At 35.8% G+C, this 17500-nt stretch overlaps 1 protein-coding gene across 1 annotated transcript in view; it reads left to right on the top strand.

Moving 5' to 3' along the window:
• LOC115226509 (glycoprotein 3-alpha-L-fucosyltransferase A-like) overlaps positions 1-5869 on the top strand; it is a 13654-nt gene extending 7785 nt beyond the window's left edge. Inside the window, exon 2 of the mRNA XM_029797504.2 lies at positions 5440-5869. Within this exon, the coding sequence (XP_029653364.2) occupies positions 5440-5761 (322 nt within the window). The 3' untranslated portion in view covers positions 5762-5869. The remainder of the gene's footprint in view (positions 1-5439) is intronic.
• The last annotated feature ends 11631 nt before the right edge of the window (positions 5870-17500 follow it).

The raw sequence follows: 17500 nt of genomic DNA, 5'->3' as shown, positions 1-17500 counted from the left end.
TAATATATATATATATATATATATATATATATATATGTATGTATGTATATGTTTCTTTATTAGCCACACAAGGCTGAACACAGACGGGACAAATTACAAAGCAGTGCTTTTCTTTTTATATATATACAGGTGAGAGAGTTTGTGTGTGAAAGCACGTAGTTGGATGTATAAAAAATAAAAAAAACAGTGAAAAAACTACAGAAGGCTTGTGCTATAAATTTCTTAAAGTACATCATGACATGTCTTCGCTATGACATAATGTAGGTAAAGAATTTTTGGAAATTTGAAAAGAAAAAACGAAACCGGTTATTTCTCCAAAAACTGGTACTATACATACAATTTTATAACATTTTTCTAACATAAAGACTTAAATATATTCTTTAACCTTATAACACAAGCCTTCTGTAGTTTTTTCACTCTTTTAAAAAAATTTTTACATGATCCCTATTGATCGAAAATCTACCCCGCATTTTATTTTCTCCCCAAAAGAAAAGCACTGCTTTGTAATTGTCCCGTCTGTGTTCAGCCCTGTGTGACTAATAAAGTAACACACACACACACACACACACACACACACATATATATATATATATATATATATATATATATATATATATATATATATATATATACTAGCAGTATCGCCCGGCGTTGCTCGGGTTTGTTTCGACCCGCTGGAATTGTAATTTTGAAAAGTAAAAATTTTGTGAACATTTTTCTGGTCGAAATACACCGAAAAGTGGCGACACAGCAGTGAAAAAATCGTAAAAAATAGGGATTTTCATAGAAAAAAGCATCTTTTTGATGTAAATAATTTTTGGTGTTAACATGGTCCGATTTGAATTTTATGTTCTACGGAAGGAAGAGCAACCCTTCTTCTACCATACTCTCAATTTTGGTCAACTTGCGCCGCAGGGTCTCGGAGGAGATAGTGTTAGTTGAAGGTTACCATTCTAGGTGCCTGAGTAACAACCTCGCGGATTTACAGATAAATGAATTAATTACTATTTTACAGAATAAAATTAAATAATTCTTGAAAATTAATTAATATTAATATTTTTTGAACAAAGTAAATAATTTTTAAAACTTAAATAATAATTTCTTTTACACAAACGCGAACGGGGAAAAGGGGGTGGCGAATTCGATTTACATACCTAAATTTTTTCTTTTTCATGACATTGTAGCAAAATAGTAGTGAATTATATAAATACCAGCAGTACATTTTTTTTTCTGGGGTATTTTTTTTCAACCTCGTCACATATTTGCCCCTTTCAATTTAAACAAAGTCTTAATTAAGCAATTACGGCAGCTTAGCAATGGTTTCAATACAGGCGTGACATGTGTATCTCAATTGTTCAAAACCCTTCGAATTTTTTCGCACGTGATGATATCATATTGAAAACTTTCAATTACGCGCGCTTAGAAGTATGCTCGCAAATTAATACTACCAAAATTTTGAAGTTCGCGCTCCGCTTGTGTGTGTGTGTGTGCGTGCTTTAGGTGTACGTAGGTATGTGTTTTTGTGTGTGTGTGTCACTGAAGCCATACATACATATATACATACATAACCTCTCTCTCTCTTTTCTCTCTCAGTCACTCACTACAAAAAGTGAATAAAAAAAGTTCAGTTATTTCTCTCTTTCACTCTGTCTGTCTCTTTACACACACTAACAAAAGCACTTCACTTACACACCACACTTTCTGTGTCGCACAACCCATCAAACACACACACACACACACACACTCACGCACGCACACATGTACATCAATGCTTTCGGAGTGAAATGTTAAAATATTGAGTTTTCTCGAATTTTGTCTTAATTGGGGGTGAAATTGAAAGAAATATATTATGGCATGACCGAATGGAAGTTCTTTGAAAAATCTTAGGTAAACTCTAATTGAAGAAATTGTGTGAGGAGTAAATCGTTATGTATTTATTTGTTTCTGTTTGCTGTGTTTTTTTATTTTTTGAGTAGTGGTTTAAATACTTTCAGTTTAGTTTTCCTCAAATCACTCTGTCGCTATTTACTTTCATTTTATTCGTTGCACACTGTGTGTGTGCGTGTGCGTGTGGTGTAAACCACATTAAGAAAATCATTTGACATACACACCAGAATGTGAGTTTTCTGTAAATTTTGCTTAATTGGAGTTTAAATTTTAAAAACTGGACCTGGCATGACCCGATGCATTCTACTCTTAAAAATGCTAGGTAAATTGTAATTGAAGAAATCCTATATTGTAGATTTCTATAAGTTACAAAGGGAGGCAGATAAAATCTGCCGTTTATAATAAGAGACTAGCAGAATTGCCCGGCGTTGCTCGGGGCTGAATTACTTGAAAGTACTGTTAATGATTGCACTGAATGATGATGATTATTCAGGCAAATATTGATATAAGTTTACGCTGGGAGATAAGGACTTAACGATCAAACGTGTGCCATTGCATTGTTTTGGGGGAACCAAATTTCTGATGAGCATTATAGGGGCACCAACTTTAAGTTTGAGAATGTGTGGTGGTAGTCCGGGGTGCTCAAAGGAATTGAGTACCTCTATTGGATAGTTGATGACGTCCTCTGGGTCAGGAGTTGTATCGATAGACAGATATACATAGACTTCCCCAGGAATGAGTTTTAGCATTTCATCATTAATATGGTGAACAGTTTTATTCCTCGGGGCCAGTATAGCCTTTTTGCCAATCCAATCCATATTCTGATAATTAGCTTGTAGATCTTGGAACACTGCATCAGAAGGCGTCTTAACAATGGTACAAATGGAATCGATGGCAATATTACCATTTTCATCCCCTGGTATTTTGCCTTCTCCAAGTGCAATGAGGGTGTGAGGAAATGCTGCTGATGTGATATTACGTCGCATATGAGCACGCATATTGGTGTGAAGTTTGAGAGTTACTTCCCTTAATTTTAAAAAATGCATTAAAATGGGAAAAAATGATGGTAAATTATTTGTAAAATTGTAGACTCATCGTAGACGCGCGCTAATACCCAGAAGGGCTCGATATGAATCACGACTATAAGATACTCGGTTTTAGTTAAACTGCATCGCAAAATGTGGGAGTAGTTAGGAATCTAAATCGGAGTAGACAGACACACAACCTTTCTTTTATATATAAAGATTTTCGTCCTAAAAAACTTTGTATGGATTGAATGGTTACCTCTATGGAAATATATACACACACATTATACATACATGTGTGTATAGATGAATATATAAATACATTTAAATATCTATATACACTTTTGGACGATCTTTCTGCTTCTTAGAGATAACTTTAGATGTTATTTTCGTCCTAAAAAACTTTGTGCGGAGTGAATGGTTACCTCTATGGAAATATATACACACACGTTATACATACATGTGTACATAGATGAAAATATAAATACATTTAAATATCTATATACACTTTTGGGCGATCTTTCTGTTTCTTAGAGATAACTTTAGATCTTATTTTCGTCCTAAATAACTTTGTATGGAGTGAATGGTTACCTCTATGGAAATATATACACACACATTATACATACATGTGTGTATAGATGAAAATATAAATACATTTAAATATCTATATACACTTTTGGGCGATCTTTCTGTTTCTTAGAGATAACTTTAGATCTTATATTCGTCCTAAATAACTTTGTATGGAGTGAATGGTTACCTCTATGGAAATATACACACACATTATACATACATGTGTGTGTCTATATACACTTTTGGGCGACTGCTACTTAGAGATAACTTTAGATGTTATTTTCGTCCTAAAAAACTTTGTGCGGAGTGAATGGTTACCTCTATGGAAATATATACACACACGTTATACATACATGTGTGTATAGATGAATATATAAATACATTTAAATATCTATATACACTTTTGGGCGATCTTTCTGCTTCTTAGAGATAACTTTAGATGTTATATTCGTCCTAAATAACTTTGTATGAATTGAAAAAGTAAATGAATAGAAATTCTAAAAGAAAGGAATTTGTTTACATACATGTGTAAAATGGCAAATGTTTGTGCAGTTGTCCGATGGAACTGATGTATTATAATGAATAGTCCTTCTTGTGAATATTAATTTGATTAATATGAACTGAAAACCAGTGGTGTAGCATAGGTGATCTTCTAGCAAAAAGGATGACCAGTCTGAATGGGTCGTCCCTGTCACACACACACACACACACACACACACACACGTACCCTCACACACACGCACACACACACACACAGACACACACGCACACACACACACACAGACACACACGCACACACACACACACAGACACACACGCACACACACACACACACACACGTTAGCTTACAATGTCTGTCAACAATTGACACTGTCGTATATATTAGCGTGTCTATGTGTCTAAAGAGGAAGTGGGAGTAATAGGCAGAGTAAAGGCTTCAAAGTGAAATGTTGAAATATTGAGTTTTCTCGAATTTTGTCTTAATTGGGGGTGAAATTGAAAGAAATTTTGTATGGCATGAACCAATGGAAGTTCTTTGAAAAATCATAGGTAAAGTCTAATTGAAGAAATTGTGTGAGGAGTAAATCATTATGTATTTATTTGTTTCTGTTTGCTGCTTTCTTTTTTTTTGAGTAGTGTTGTAAGGTAGACTTGCAAAGAGAAAGGAGAAATTAGGGTGATAGCGTCAGTGAAACGGTTCGCTCCGTTTGTGTGTGTTTGCGTATGCGTGTGCTTTAACCCACACTAAGAAAAGCATTTGACATACACACCAGAATGTGAGTTTTCTGTAAATTTTGCTTAATTGGAGTTGAAATTTGAAATACTGGACCTGGCATGACCCGATGCATTCTACTCTTTAAAATGCTAGGTAAATTGTAATTGAAGAAATCCTATATTGTAGATTTCTATAACTGACAAAGGGAGGCAGATAAAATCTGCCTTTTATAATAAGAGATATATATGCATATATAGTATATATATATATATATATATTATATATATATATATTATATATATATAATATATATACATATATATATTATACATATATATATATACATATAATATATATGCATATATATATATATATATAATATATATATATATATATATATATATATATATATATATACCGGAGTAAACACATAAATGTGAAGCAAAGTGGAAAAAAGAGTACTCAAATACCAGGGGTAGAGTAATATGCTTTATTTAAAAGCAGCAGAAATTCAACAAAACCTGTTACTCGGAAGGAACGTGAAACTCCGAGTAACAGGTTTTGTTGAACTTCTGCTGCTTTTAAATAAAGTATATATATATATGTAGATAGATAGATACTTTATATGATATCGTTATATATGATTTATCTATAATTTGCTCGCATGAATCATTATTTCTCATTCCAATATTATTTATGGCAGCTGTATTTTCGTTTATTTTTTTCTTTTGTCTATTGCAGATATAATGTTATTCCAATTGTAATGGGTGCCCGTCCCGACGACTTTCGTAAAGTAGCACCCGAGAATTCATACATCCACTACGAAGATTTCAAATCCCCGAAAGAATTGGCAGATTATCTGCATAAACTTGATAAAAATGATACTCTTTTTAATGAGTATTTCAAATGGAAAGGAACAGGATATTTCTTTGATACCAAACTTTGGTGTCGTGTTTGTGCGATGCTACACGCTGCCGATTATTACAAGCCGACATGGTATGAAAACGTATGGGAATGGTGGGCAGGAAAGGGTCAGTGTATTGGAAAGGAACGGTGGACATAAAACATAGGATATTGTGATATAATGTCCATGATGTATTCATTGAGCGGGATTAAATATATTGAGGGAGAGAGAGAGGGAGAGAGAGAGAAATTGAGAGGGGGTGGGGTGGGAAAGGTAGGGAAGAGTAACTATTGAAAGAAGAGGATGTAACACTGGCAATAGATGTCGTAGAAGCAGACTCGACTGCTTGCCCCAATGGATTCCTGGAATCCTTCTCAAGTCATGCAATCGAGCCCTTGCAAAGTAGTCATTGAGCGGGATGAAATATATTGAGGGAGAGATTGAGAGGAGGCGGGAAAGGTAGGGAAGAGGTAAGAGAACTTGAAAACTGCAAACTCTGACGAAAATGAGAAAACTTTTTGAAATTCTTTCAAATTTTCGGCAAAGTTTTGTCATCATTAAATTCAATGTTGTCCCCTTTTTGGGTAATCTTTCCTTTCGGACTGTTTTTACTTCTACAACCGTATTTAAACAAACATATTGAACTGTTTATTTTTCTTTTCGTGAATTCGTTTCCATCGTTACATGATTTATTTCTTTATGTGTGTCACGTTACAGAGTTGTGCTTATATAAATACTAGACTACCCGTGGGTCACCGGGAAGCTCAGTGTTACAGCAACGGAGTTTTGTTTCGTGAGTTTTTTTTCTTTTCCAAGTTATTTCGCATGCTTTCAACGAATGACATTGAAACCACGCGCAAACGACTCCTTTCCCCCAGAAAAGGAAAGATTTGGCATCTATTTTCGCATGCTGTGCTACCACGTAAGAGGTATGTCGGTCTTGCATCACATATTGATGTTGCGTAGTAACGGGACGTGCCAAAAATAGCAGCCAAATCTGTATGTATGTATGTTCGTATGTGAGTATTTACGTATGTGTGTAGACGTGTCTGCATGTATGTATATGTTTATGTATATGTAAACATATGTTTATGTGCTGATACGTGTGTCTGTTCAAGTTGTATATATGACTGTTACTCTGTCGAATATTGTGTATATATATAATATATATATATATATATATATATATATATATATATATATATATATTAATATAGTTATTTATTTCTTATTAGTTTATTTATCTGTGTATTTATTATGTTTTCAGGATCCTCTATCGTCATATGTTGTGGTGTGTGTTAGTGCTCCATTCTAGTTTTCTATTCAGGCTAGGTTTATTTTCTATTATGTGTGTAGCTTCTGTAATTTGTCGAATTGTTGCATCTGATCTATGTGTGGATAATATTTTAATTTCTATGTTATTGATTGACTCCCCGTGTTCCTGTTCGGCGTGTTGGTACAGAATCGATGAGCTTTTACCTTCCTTGAGTTGTCTCCAATGCTCATTTACCCGCTCTCCTATGCTTCTTGCCGTTTCCCCAACGTATGTCGTTGTCTTCGTCTTGTTACTGCATCGTCCCTCTATACATCTTATACTATAGACTACATTTCTGGCTTTACAGTTTGTTTGTGGGCTAAATCTACATACAGTACAGTACTTATCCGTACAGGGGGTTCTACTAAAAGGATAGGTTCTACCAATTATAGATTTGATAGGGTTGCCTGGCTTTTCTACAACCTTAATTCTTAGCTTAAGTTTGTCTAGGGTCCTTCTAAAGCGGTACGCCAGTTTACCTCCATGGGTGGTGTCAACGAACATGACACTCTGGTATTTATGGCTATTTTACCAAGAGTTGGCCTTCCCTATTTTCTTTTTTGTCCTTTCTATAGTGTTCCATGACTTGTTCCTATAGAGTGGGCAAATCCCATTCCTATCATTACATAATATATTATTAAATTTCTTAATGTATACTCTGATCCTTTCTTTGTGGCTGTAACCACTACTAGACACCGAACTCTGGCTAGAAATTGTGAATAATAAAACCCAAATCCTCCATTCATACTATGCCAAACCTATGGCCTCAAAATACTTGATCCACCGGAACTCAGCCATTGCGGACAATGCCAAATTCAATATTTTGATGGCAGACCTCGTCAGAATAATGAGAAATGTGTCACGCATGTGCGAGCCTACAGAGTTAAAGAGACACATACAATATTTCATTCACCGCATGCAGTTCTCAGATGCAACAATTAGACAAATTACAGAAGCTACATACATAATAGAAAATAAACCTAGCCTGAATAGAAAACTAGAATGGATCACTAACACACACCACAACATATGACGATAGAAGATCCCGAAAACATAATAAATACACAGATAAATAAACTAATAGAAATAAATAACTATATTATATATTATATATATATATATATATATATATATGTATATATGTATATATTTTTTTATTATTAATTTTTAAAAATTTATATATGTTTTTTTTCGATTCGATTTATTATTGTTATTACTAGTATTGTTGTTATACATACAAGCATATGTAATGATAATAATAAGTGGATGTAAACACATGAACAAAATAAGAATAAACAAAAACAACAAAAACAAAATACAAATTACATGAACATATATAAACAGAAGATACAAATATTACAGGCATCCCCCCACATACACACACTAAATAAACATAAACGCACATAGAGATATAAGCATGCGCAACTGAAGACATACAATAGAAATACAAAATGGCTGACGGTTAGTAAGGCGAGACACAAATAAGAAAGGACCACTGATGCGGTCACAGGAGTGTGACGAAAGAACTCTGGCCGAAATAAGATTAAGATTAATGTAAAAAATAAATAACACTGAAGCAAAATAACACCAAATATATAGTGCGTGTGTTTTTATTGGCTAAACTGGCAATATGACCATTCCGAAATATAACAATATATGTATATATATATATATATATATATATGTATGTATCTATATATATCTTTATATAAGAAGAAATGAGGTACTCAGAAAATCGGATGGTTTATATTTACAGATATTTATTTGTATATTCCATTTTTTATACATCATATAACTTAGATCATGTATTAGCGTTTTCTCCCATTTTAGAGGGGTTTTCAAATCAAACTAAATTCCTGTGTGAAGAGTTTTGACCATTTTATAGTGGTATTGAATTTGTAGTGGTGGGGAGGAATATAAGACAGTACAAGAGGGTGATGGATGAGGAGAAAGTCAGAGAGAGAGCATGTGTGTATGTGTGTGTGTGTGTGTGTGCGTGCGTGTGTGCGCGTGTGTGTGTGTGTGTGTATGTGTGCGTGTGTTTAATGAGGGATGGTCAAATGGTTTTTTGGGTTTAGAGAAGAAGAATTCTTTTTATGATCGTTTTGTGGAGGTGTGTGTGTCTGTGTCTGTGTGCGTGTGTGTGTGTCTGTGAGTTTGGAGAAGGGAAGAGAGGAGGGAAAAAAGGAGGAGGAAAGAGAAAAAATATGTTCATATTTATACCACTATATATATATATATATATATATATACACACATTCATACATATACATAAAATATTAGAAAAAAAACACCTTTTATCAATTCAAAATGAACAATTAAATTACACCATGTAGAAAATTGCATATCATAGAAAAGTTAAAATTAAAATGACAATTAAAAAGTAAGATTAAGTAAATTACAAAAATAATATAATGTATATAATAGGTAATATATATACATATATATATATATATATATATATATATATATATATCTATATATATATATTATATATATATTATATATATATATATATATATATATGTATATATATTATATATATATAATATTATATATATATATATATATAAAGATATATATATATGTGTATATATATATATATATATTATATATATATTATATATATATATATATAATATATATATATATAAATATATATATATTATATATATATATATATATATAATATATACGAGAAAGAAGCAACAAGAATGGATTAGTTTTTAGTACAATTGTTTCATACAAAGACAGGCTTTATTAAAAGTTGCAAAAATTGCAGCAGATAAAGGTGTTCCGTACTCATCAGCTAAAATACATATGAGTTCTCCAAACATCTTAGTGGGTGAGGCTATACTCATGAAGTATTGGAGATAATTTCATTAAAAGCAGATTTAGGTTGTAAACAGATTTCCGAAGTTCCTTAATGATGATGCACAGTCTTATCACAGGTTTTTAAAAAAAGCTTATTAGCTTCACAGAGAAGGTGAATTAATCCGTAGTGTAGATGTAAATTTCCAGAGATATGAGGAGGAATTTCATACTCACAGACGATGAATTTATCCATGGTTAATCCACAATGAGGTGGGTATCATTTCATGCTATATGATAAGGTATTTGCCACATTACTGTTCTTTTCACAAGACTGCTAAGTTATGACTTCTAAAGGCTGAAGGAATTTTTGTGGAGCAAAGAAAAGAAAAGAAAGGAAAGAGAAGAAAAGAGACAAGGAAAGGGAAAAAGAAAAAAGAAGAAAGAAAAAGGAAAAAGAAAAAAGAAAAAAGGAAAAGAAAAAAGGAAAAGAAGAAAGAAAAAAGGGGAGAAGAAAAGAAAAAAGAAAAAAAGAAAAAAGAAGAAAGAAGAAAAAGAAAAAGAAAAAAAGGGAAAGGAAAATGGGAAAGAAGGGAGAAAAGAAAAAACGCCCACATAGAGTATACTGTGACAACTTGGAGGGAAGGGGGTTCTAAAGTGACATACTACACAGAAGAATTTGTAGACTGCCTGGCTGGCTTGAATTTGCAAGAATCCAGGAACTATAAGGAGAAAATAAAATAAGTTACTTAGGCTTCATAATTCTTTTACAAAATTAAATAAGTAAGGCTACTCCCTTGAAAAGTAGTATGAGAAATTTCAAAATAATAGACAATTCCATCACACCTTGTAAACTAATCTTCTAAGTTTTGACCTGTAGTCTGTCAATGTATAGATAGTAACGGCAACAATTTAAGACAGTAACAGGAATAAATAAATAAATAAATAAATTTAAATGACCTCTTGTTAGGGTTGCACTTAGATTTTTTCTCTTAATGTATTTCCTTTTGATGATAGCCTTTGACCCCTCTACCCCTGACCTTGTTATCTCTTTAGATTCTCTTTAGATTCATATCTGCTTTCAACTACGTCAGGTTGGCAATAAATAGCTGTTTTACTGGTCAAAAATAATATTCTCCTTATAGTTCCTGGATTCTTGCAAATTCAAGCCAGCCAGGCCGTCTACAAATTCTTCTGTGTAGTATGTCACTTTAGAACCCCCTTCCCTCCAAGTTGTCACAGTATACTCTATGTGGGCGTTTTTTCTTTTCTCCCTTCTTTCCCTTTTTTCTTTCCCCTTTTTTTCTTTTTCTTTTTCTTCTTTTTTCTTTTTTCTTTTTTCTTTTCCTTTTTCCTTTTTTCTTTTTTCTTTTTCCTTTTTCTTTCTTTCTTTTTTCTTTTTCCTTTCCTTGTCTCTTTTCTTCTCTTTTCCTTTCTTTCTTTTCTTTGCTCCACAAAAATTCCTTCAGCCTTTAGAAGTCATAACTTAGCAGTCTTGTGAAAAGAACAGTAATGTGGCAAATACCTTATCATATAGCATGAAATGATACCCACCTCATTGTGGATTAACCATGGATAAATTCATCGTCTGTGAGTATGAAATTCCTCCTCATATCTTGGAAATTTACATCTACACTACGGATTAATTCACCTTCTCTGTGAAGCTAATAAGCTTTTTTTAAAAACCTGTGATAAGACTGTGCATCATCATTAAGGAACTTCGGAAATCTGTTTACAACCTAAATCTGCTTTTAATGAAATTATCTCCAATACTTCATGAGTATAGCCTCACCCACTAAGATGTTTGGAGAACTCATATGTATTTTAGCTGATGAGTACGGGACACTTTTATCTGCTGCAATTTTTGCAACTTTTAATAAAGCCTGTCTTTGTTGCTTCTTTCTCGTTTATAATCACCCCACATTACTGTATGGTTAACACCATATAGTTTTCTGGTGCATCTAAGTTAAGTACCACATTCAAGTAAATTCATTAGAATTGACTTGAATCTTAATTGCTTTTATATATTATATATATATATATATATATATATATATATATAGGCGCAGACGTGGCTGTGTTTTAAGAAGTTTGCTTCCCAACCACATGGTCTGCAAATCTTCTCCATTCAGTTGAAATATTTCTTTCCTTTTAGGAACCGTGGCCATTATGTGTGATTCTTGTGTAAAACACACACCACCAACTAAACTTGCAACATTTCTGTGACATAGCAACTGGCCGTCTTCATAGAATATTTTAACATTTCCATTATTGGCTTTTTCACACACAACTGTCTTTCCTTCCTCAGAAACATCAAAATCTTTTACTTGAACAGGACAGTCATCTGTTTGTAAACGAGCAACCGGGAAGCAGTCTCGATTCACCATAAACAACCCTTCAACATACAATTCCTTCCCTATTGCCCTCGTGGGGCTTCCAACAAACCTTGGTCCTTTACATTCAATACTAAAGAAATCTACTTCATCTTTATAAATTCTTTTATTTAAGAATATTCTCTTGTTTTTCCTAATCTGTGTAAAAGAACGCAATACACGAATTTTTAAGATGGTGTGACACATTCCATTTGTAAATGAATCTATAAATTCATTTTATCGATTGTTGCACAGAATTGATTGAGATGATCACTTTGTGGAAAAGCGAATTTAATTATTCAGCATCACTGTTGCAAAATGATGTGTCACAACAAAGATTGTTAACAACAATGCCGTGTTTAGTCATAAATTTTAAGAATGTAATATCCGCTTCTAATTATCTTGTAGGTCAATAATAGGTTCTTCTGCCATACTCTTTCTAATTAGAGTGTCTGATCTCTGGATCTACAGGTACTAAAACCTCTTTCTTCCATAGATTCTCTTTTACTCTCTCTTTTACTCTTTTACTTGTTTCAGTCATTTGACTGCGGCCATGCTGGAGCACCGCCTTTAATCGAGCAACTCGACCCCGGGACTTATTTTTTTGTAAGCCCAGTACTTATTCTATCGGTCTCTTTTGCCGAACCGCTAAGTGACGGGGACATAAACACACCAGCATCGGTTGTCAAGCAATGCTAGTGGGACAAACACAGACACACATGCATATATACATATAAATATATACGACGGGCTTCTTTTCAGTTTCTGTCTACCAAATACACTCACAAGGTTTTGGTCGGCCCGAGGCTATAGTAGAAGACACTTACCCAAGGTGCCACACAGTGACACTGAACCCGGAACCATGTGGTTGGTAAACAAGCTACTTACCACACAGCCACTCCTTCTCTTCATTAAAAGAAAAAAACGAACCTCTTGTAGTAACACTATCTTTTACTACCATAGACACAGCTCCACAGACGATCGCTACCTTGTCGCAACAGAGGAGGGCTTGCATGAGTCTCTAACCCGAAAGGAAATGTTAGTGAGAGTTTAAGCTCTTAGCAGGGTTACCCGTAGCAGATTGACCGATGGCAATCCACCTGTCATCGAGCCTAAAGAGGCTGACTTGCTGCTAACAACCTCAATCAGAAAACCGAATTGTCACGGAAACAGCAAAGAAATGTTGGACGACCTAAGAAGATGTGAAAAGAATGTGTGGAGGATGAAGGTGGAAGCAGTCGGTCCCTCTTGGTTTGAACTGAAAGAGGCAGACTAGGGTCGCATCCGCTGACATGAAATAGATGCGGTCCTCAGCTTTTCATTTGAGTAATGCGCAATAAAACACACACACACACACACACATGAATGTATAACATCGATATCAGGGAAAAAACAAGTTTATATTCTCCATGTCAACTACTACTACTGCTGCTGCTACTGTTACTACTAATAGTAGCAAGAGTTCTGTTCTTGATTCGACGGTCATTCGGAATGCTCACAGCAGCCATATTCCTACCGCTCTATGTCACGCTGGTGAGACCCATATTGGAGTACGGGATTCAAGCCTCTTCTCCTTATCTCCTCAAAGACATACAGCATCTCGAAAGAGTCCAGAAGCTGGCTACAAGCATGGTTCTTGGTCTCAAGCATTTGTCTTATGATGAAGAAAGGCTGAAGACGCCCGACCTTTATTCTCTCAAAAAAAACGACGCCGACGTGGTGATCTCATTCTCGCCCACAACATCATAAGCAGAAAGTGTAACCTCTTGAAAGAGCTGTTCTTCACTCCTGCTCCAGAGCATCGGTTGCGGGGTCATTCCGAAAAGCTCTATCTACGACGATTTCATCTCAATCGAAGGAGAGGGGCTTTCTCCGTCCGGGTTGAGGATCCGTGGAACAAGCTGCCAGACGAGATAGTGAAGATGCCGACGACCGCTCGGTTCAAAGTCTCTCTTGACCAGAAATGGCCTGCACTCTTTGCATGAACACCCTCCCTGTACACAACTCCATGTCCCCCTACATGGCCTTGCTTTTTGCTTTTTGAGCCAAAAAATTAACTAAATAACTACTACTACTACTACTACTACTACTACTACTACTACTACTACTACTACTACTACTGCTGCTGCTGCTGCTGCTGCTGCTGCTACTACTACTACTACTACTGCTGCTGCTGTTGCTGCTACTACTACTACTACTACTACTACTACTACTACTACTGCTACTACTACTACTACTACTACTACTACTACTACTACTACTACTACTGCTGCTTCTGCTACTGCTGCTACTACTACTACTACTACTACTACTGCTGCTGCTGTTGCTGCTACTACTACCTCTACTGCTACTACTACTACTACTACTACTGCTACTGCTGCTTCTGCTACTACTACTACAACTACTACTACCACTACCACTACTACTACTACTACTACTACTGCTGCTACTGCTGCTGCTGCTACTACTATTGCTACTACTACTACTACTACTACTACTACTACTACTAGCAGTAGCAGTAGTTTTAGTAGCAGTAGTTTTAGTAGTAGTAGTAGTAGTAGTAGTGGCAGCAGCAGCTTCGGTCCGAACCCCACCATCATCGCCACTTTCTCACTTTGACCCAAAGAGTATTTGTACGCATGTACACACACACACACACACACACACACACTCTCTCTCTCTCTCTCTCTCTCTCTCACACACGCACACAAACACATATGCATACATACACACATACAAACAGGCATGCCTGCATGCACTGATACAGAGAGACTGATAAATAGACGCAGAGACGCAGAAAGAACGACACACGGACAGAAAGATGGAACGAAATTTCGCTCCGAAAGAGAACAGAAAATTTTGTAAAGGCGAAGAGTTTTTAGTGTCAAGGGAAACCACTCTTAATATAAACCGTTACATTTTGCAGAATTCCCTCCCTTTGATCGTAATCTTGCCTGGAAGCGAAAAATGCTAGGATTTTCGAAACAGAAAATGGATTGGAGAAGAAATGATGGAGAGACGAACGAAATAACAACTTAAATCCTTAAAAGTGTTTTAGCCCGAAGGCCGCGGCCATGCTGGGGCACCACCGCTGATATATATACATCCAGCCTGCAAGCTTATATAGTTGTTTATTTCTATTTGTTTATTTATCTGTGTATTTTATTTATTTATTATGTTTTCGGTTTTGTTTATATTATAATCAGTTTATGGGGATCCTCTACCGTCATATGTTGTGGTGTGTGCTAAGTGGAGGCGCAATGACCCAGTGGTTAGGGCAGCGGACTCGCGGTCATAGGATCGCGGTTTCGATTCCCAGACCGGGCGTTGTGAGTGTTTGTTGAGCGAAAACACCTAAAAAGCTCCACGAGGCTCCGGCAGGGGATTGTGGGGATCCCTGCTGTACTCTTTCGCTACAACTTTCTCTCACTCTTTCTTCCTGTTTCTGTTGTACCTGTATTTCAAAGGGCCGGCCTTGTCACTCTCTGTGTCACGCTGAATATCCCCGCGAACTACGTTAAGGGTACACGTGTCTGTGGAGTGCTCAGCCACTTACATGTTAATTTCACGAGCAGGCTGTTCCGTTGATTCGGATCAACCGGAACCCTCGTCGTCGTAACCGACGGAGTGCTTCCAAATGTGGAGGACGATCTGTGATGATCTGGTGGGGCTATATCTTGGAAATCCGCCAGCCCAATGGTTTCCCTTCATGGTAGAATTAATTGTCAAGATTATTTAAGCATTTTATCTGATCAAATGCATCCTATGGTTGCAGAACTGTTTCTGGAGGGAAATGTAATCTTTCAGGATGATAATGCACCAATTCACAAAGTTGTTACCGAATGGCACGAGGAACATATCAGTCAAGTTGAACATCTTTTCTGGTTACCACAGTCTGTAGATCTCAATATTATTTTACATTTATGGTTTATTTTAGAGAAACAAGGTGTCAATTATCCTCCACCATCATCACTACAAGAACTGGAGACTGTTTTAGCTGGAGAATGAACAAAAATTCCTTTGGAAACAATTCAAACTTTGTACGAGTCCATACCTCGTAGAATTTAAGCTGTAATTATTGCCAAAGGCGGTTCTTTCCCATATTAAAATAAATTTGTTTGAAATTTTAAGGTGTTTCCATTATTTTGTCCAACCCCTCTATGTGTGTGTGTGTGTGTGTGTGTGTGTGTGTGTTGTGTGTGTGTGTGTGTGTGTGTGTGTGCGTGTATTTCTATTTTTGAAAACCAGTGATGTATTCCACTGAATTTAGATAAATAATCCTTTGAACAGACGGTTAGTAGCGATGCCTGCTGGGTTCAGCTGCTCTGCACTGATAAGGGGCAAATACCCTGAAACTACTCTGCAGATGCCCGACCAGCAAGGGGAAGCGGCTGACCTCCCCTGTTCGAAGGTTATAATGGACACAGGTTCGTGTGTCACATAGCTAGCTAGAGGCTATGGCCTCTTGGAGCTAATCAACGGCAGCATTCGTCCTATATTTCTAGACTGCCATATTAGCTTGGCAATAACTATTAATATATACACATATATTTACATATATACATACCTTTGTATATATACTTACTACATATGTCCATACATATACTTAATATATATAGCTGCGGAGGCGCAATGGCCCAGTGGTTAGGGCAGCGGACTCGCAGTCATAGGATCGCGGTTTCGATTCCCAGACCGGGCGTTGTGAGTGTTTATTGAGCGAAAACACCTAAAATGCTCCACGATGCTCCGGCAGGGGATGGTGGTGATCCCTGCTGTACTCTTTCACCACAACTTTCTCTCACTCTTACTTCCTGTTTCTGTTGTACCTGTATTTCAAGGGGCCGGCCTTGTCACTCTCTGTATCATGCTGAATATCCCCGAGAACTACATTAAGGGTGCACGTGTCTGTGGAGTGCTCAGCCACTTACATGGTTAATTTCACGAGCAGGCTGTTCCGTTGATTCGGATCAACCGGAACCCTCCTGTGTTTATTTTTGTCCCACTAACATTGCTTGATAACCGATGCTGGTGTGTTTACATCCCTGTAATTAAAAGTTCAGCAAAAGACACCAATAATAAGTACTAAGCTTACAAAGAATAAGTCCTGGGGTCATTTTGTTGACTGAAGGTGGTACTCCAGTATGGCCACAGTGAAATGACTGAAACAAGTACAAGAATAAAAATAAACATATATATACATATATACACGTACACTATATCAACACACACACGGATATAATATATACATGTTTATGTAAAAGGAAATAAAATGTTGAAGTTGATATTGAAAAGGAGACAGGGAATGAGAGAAAGAGAGAGAGATGAAAGTAAAAGAAGAGAAGGACTATGAAGGATATAAAATAGGAGAGGGGGCGGGGTTGTTATCATTATTATAATTAC

This window comes from Octopus sinensis, linkage group LG30 (genome assembly GCF_006345805.1).
Source record: "Octopus sinensis linkage group LG30, ASM634580v1, whole genome shotgun sequence".
NCBI classification, from domain to species: domain Eukaryota; kingdom Metazoa; phylum Mollusca; class Cephalopoda; order Octopoda; family Octopodidae; genus Octopus; species Octopus sinensis.
This window is presented reverse-complemented; position numbering and strand designations above follow the sequence as displayed.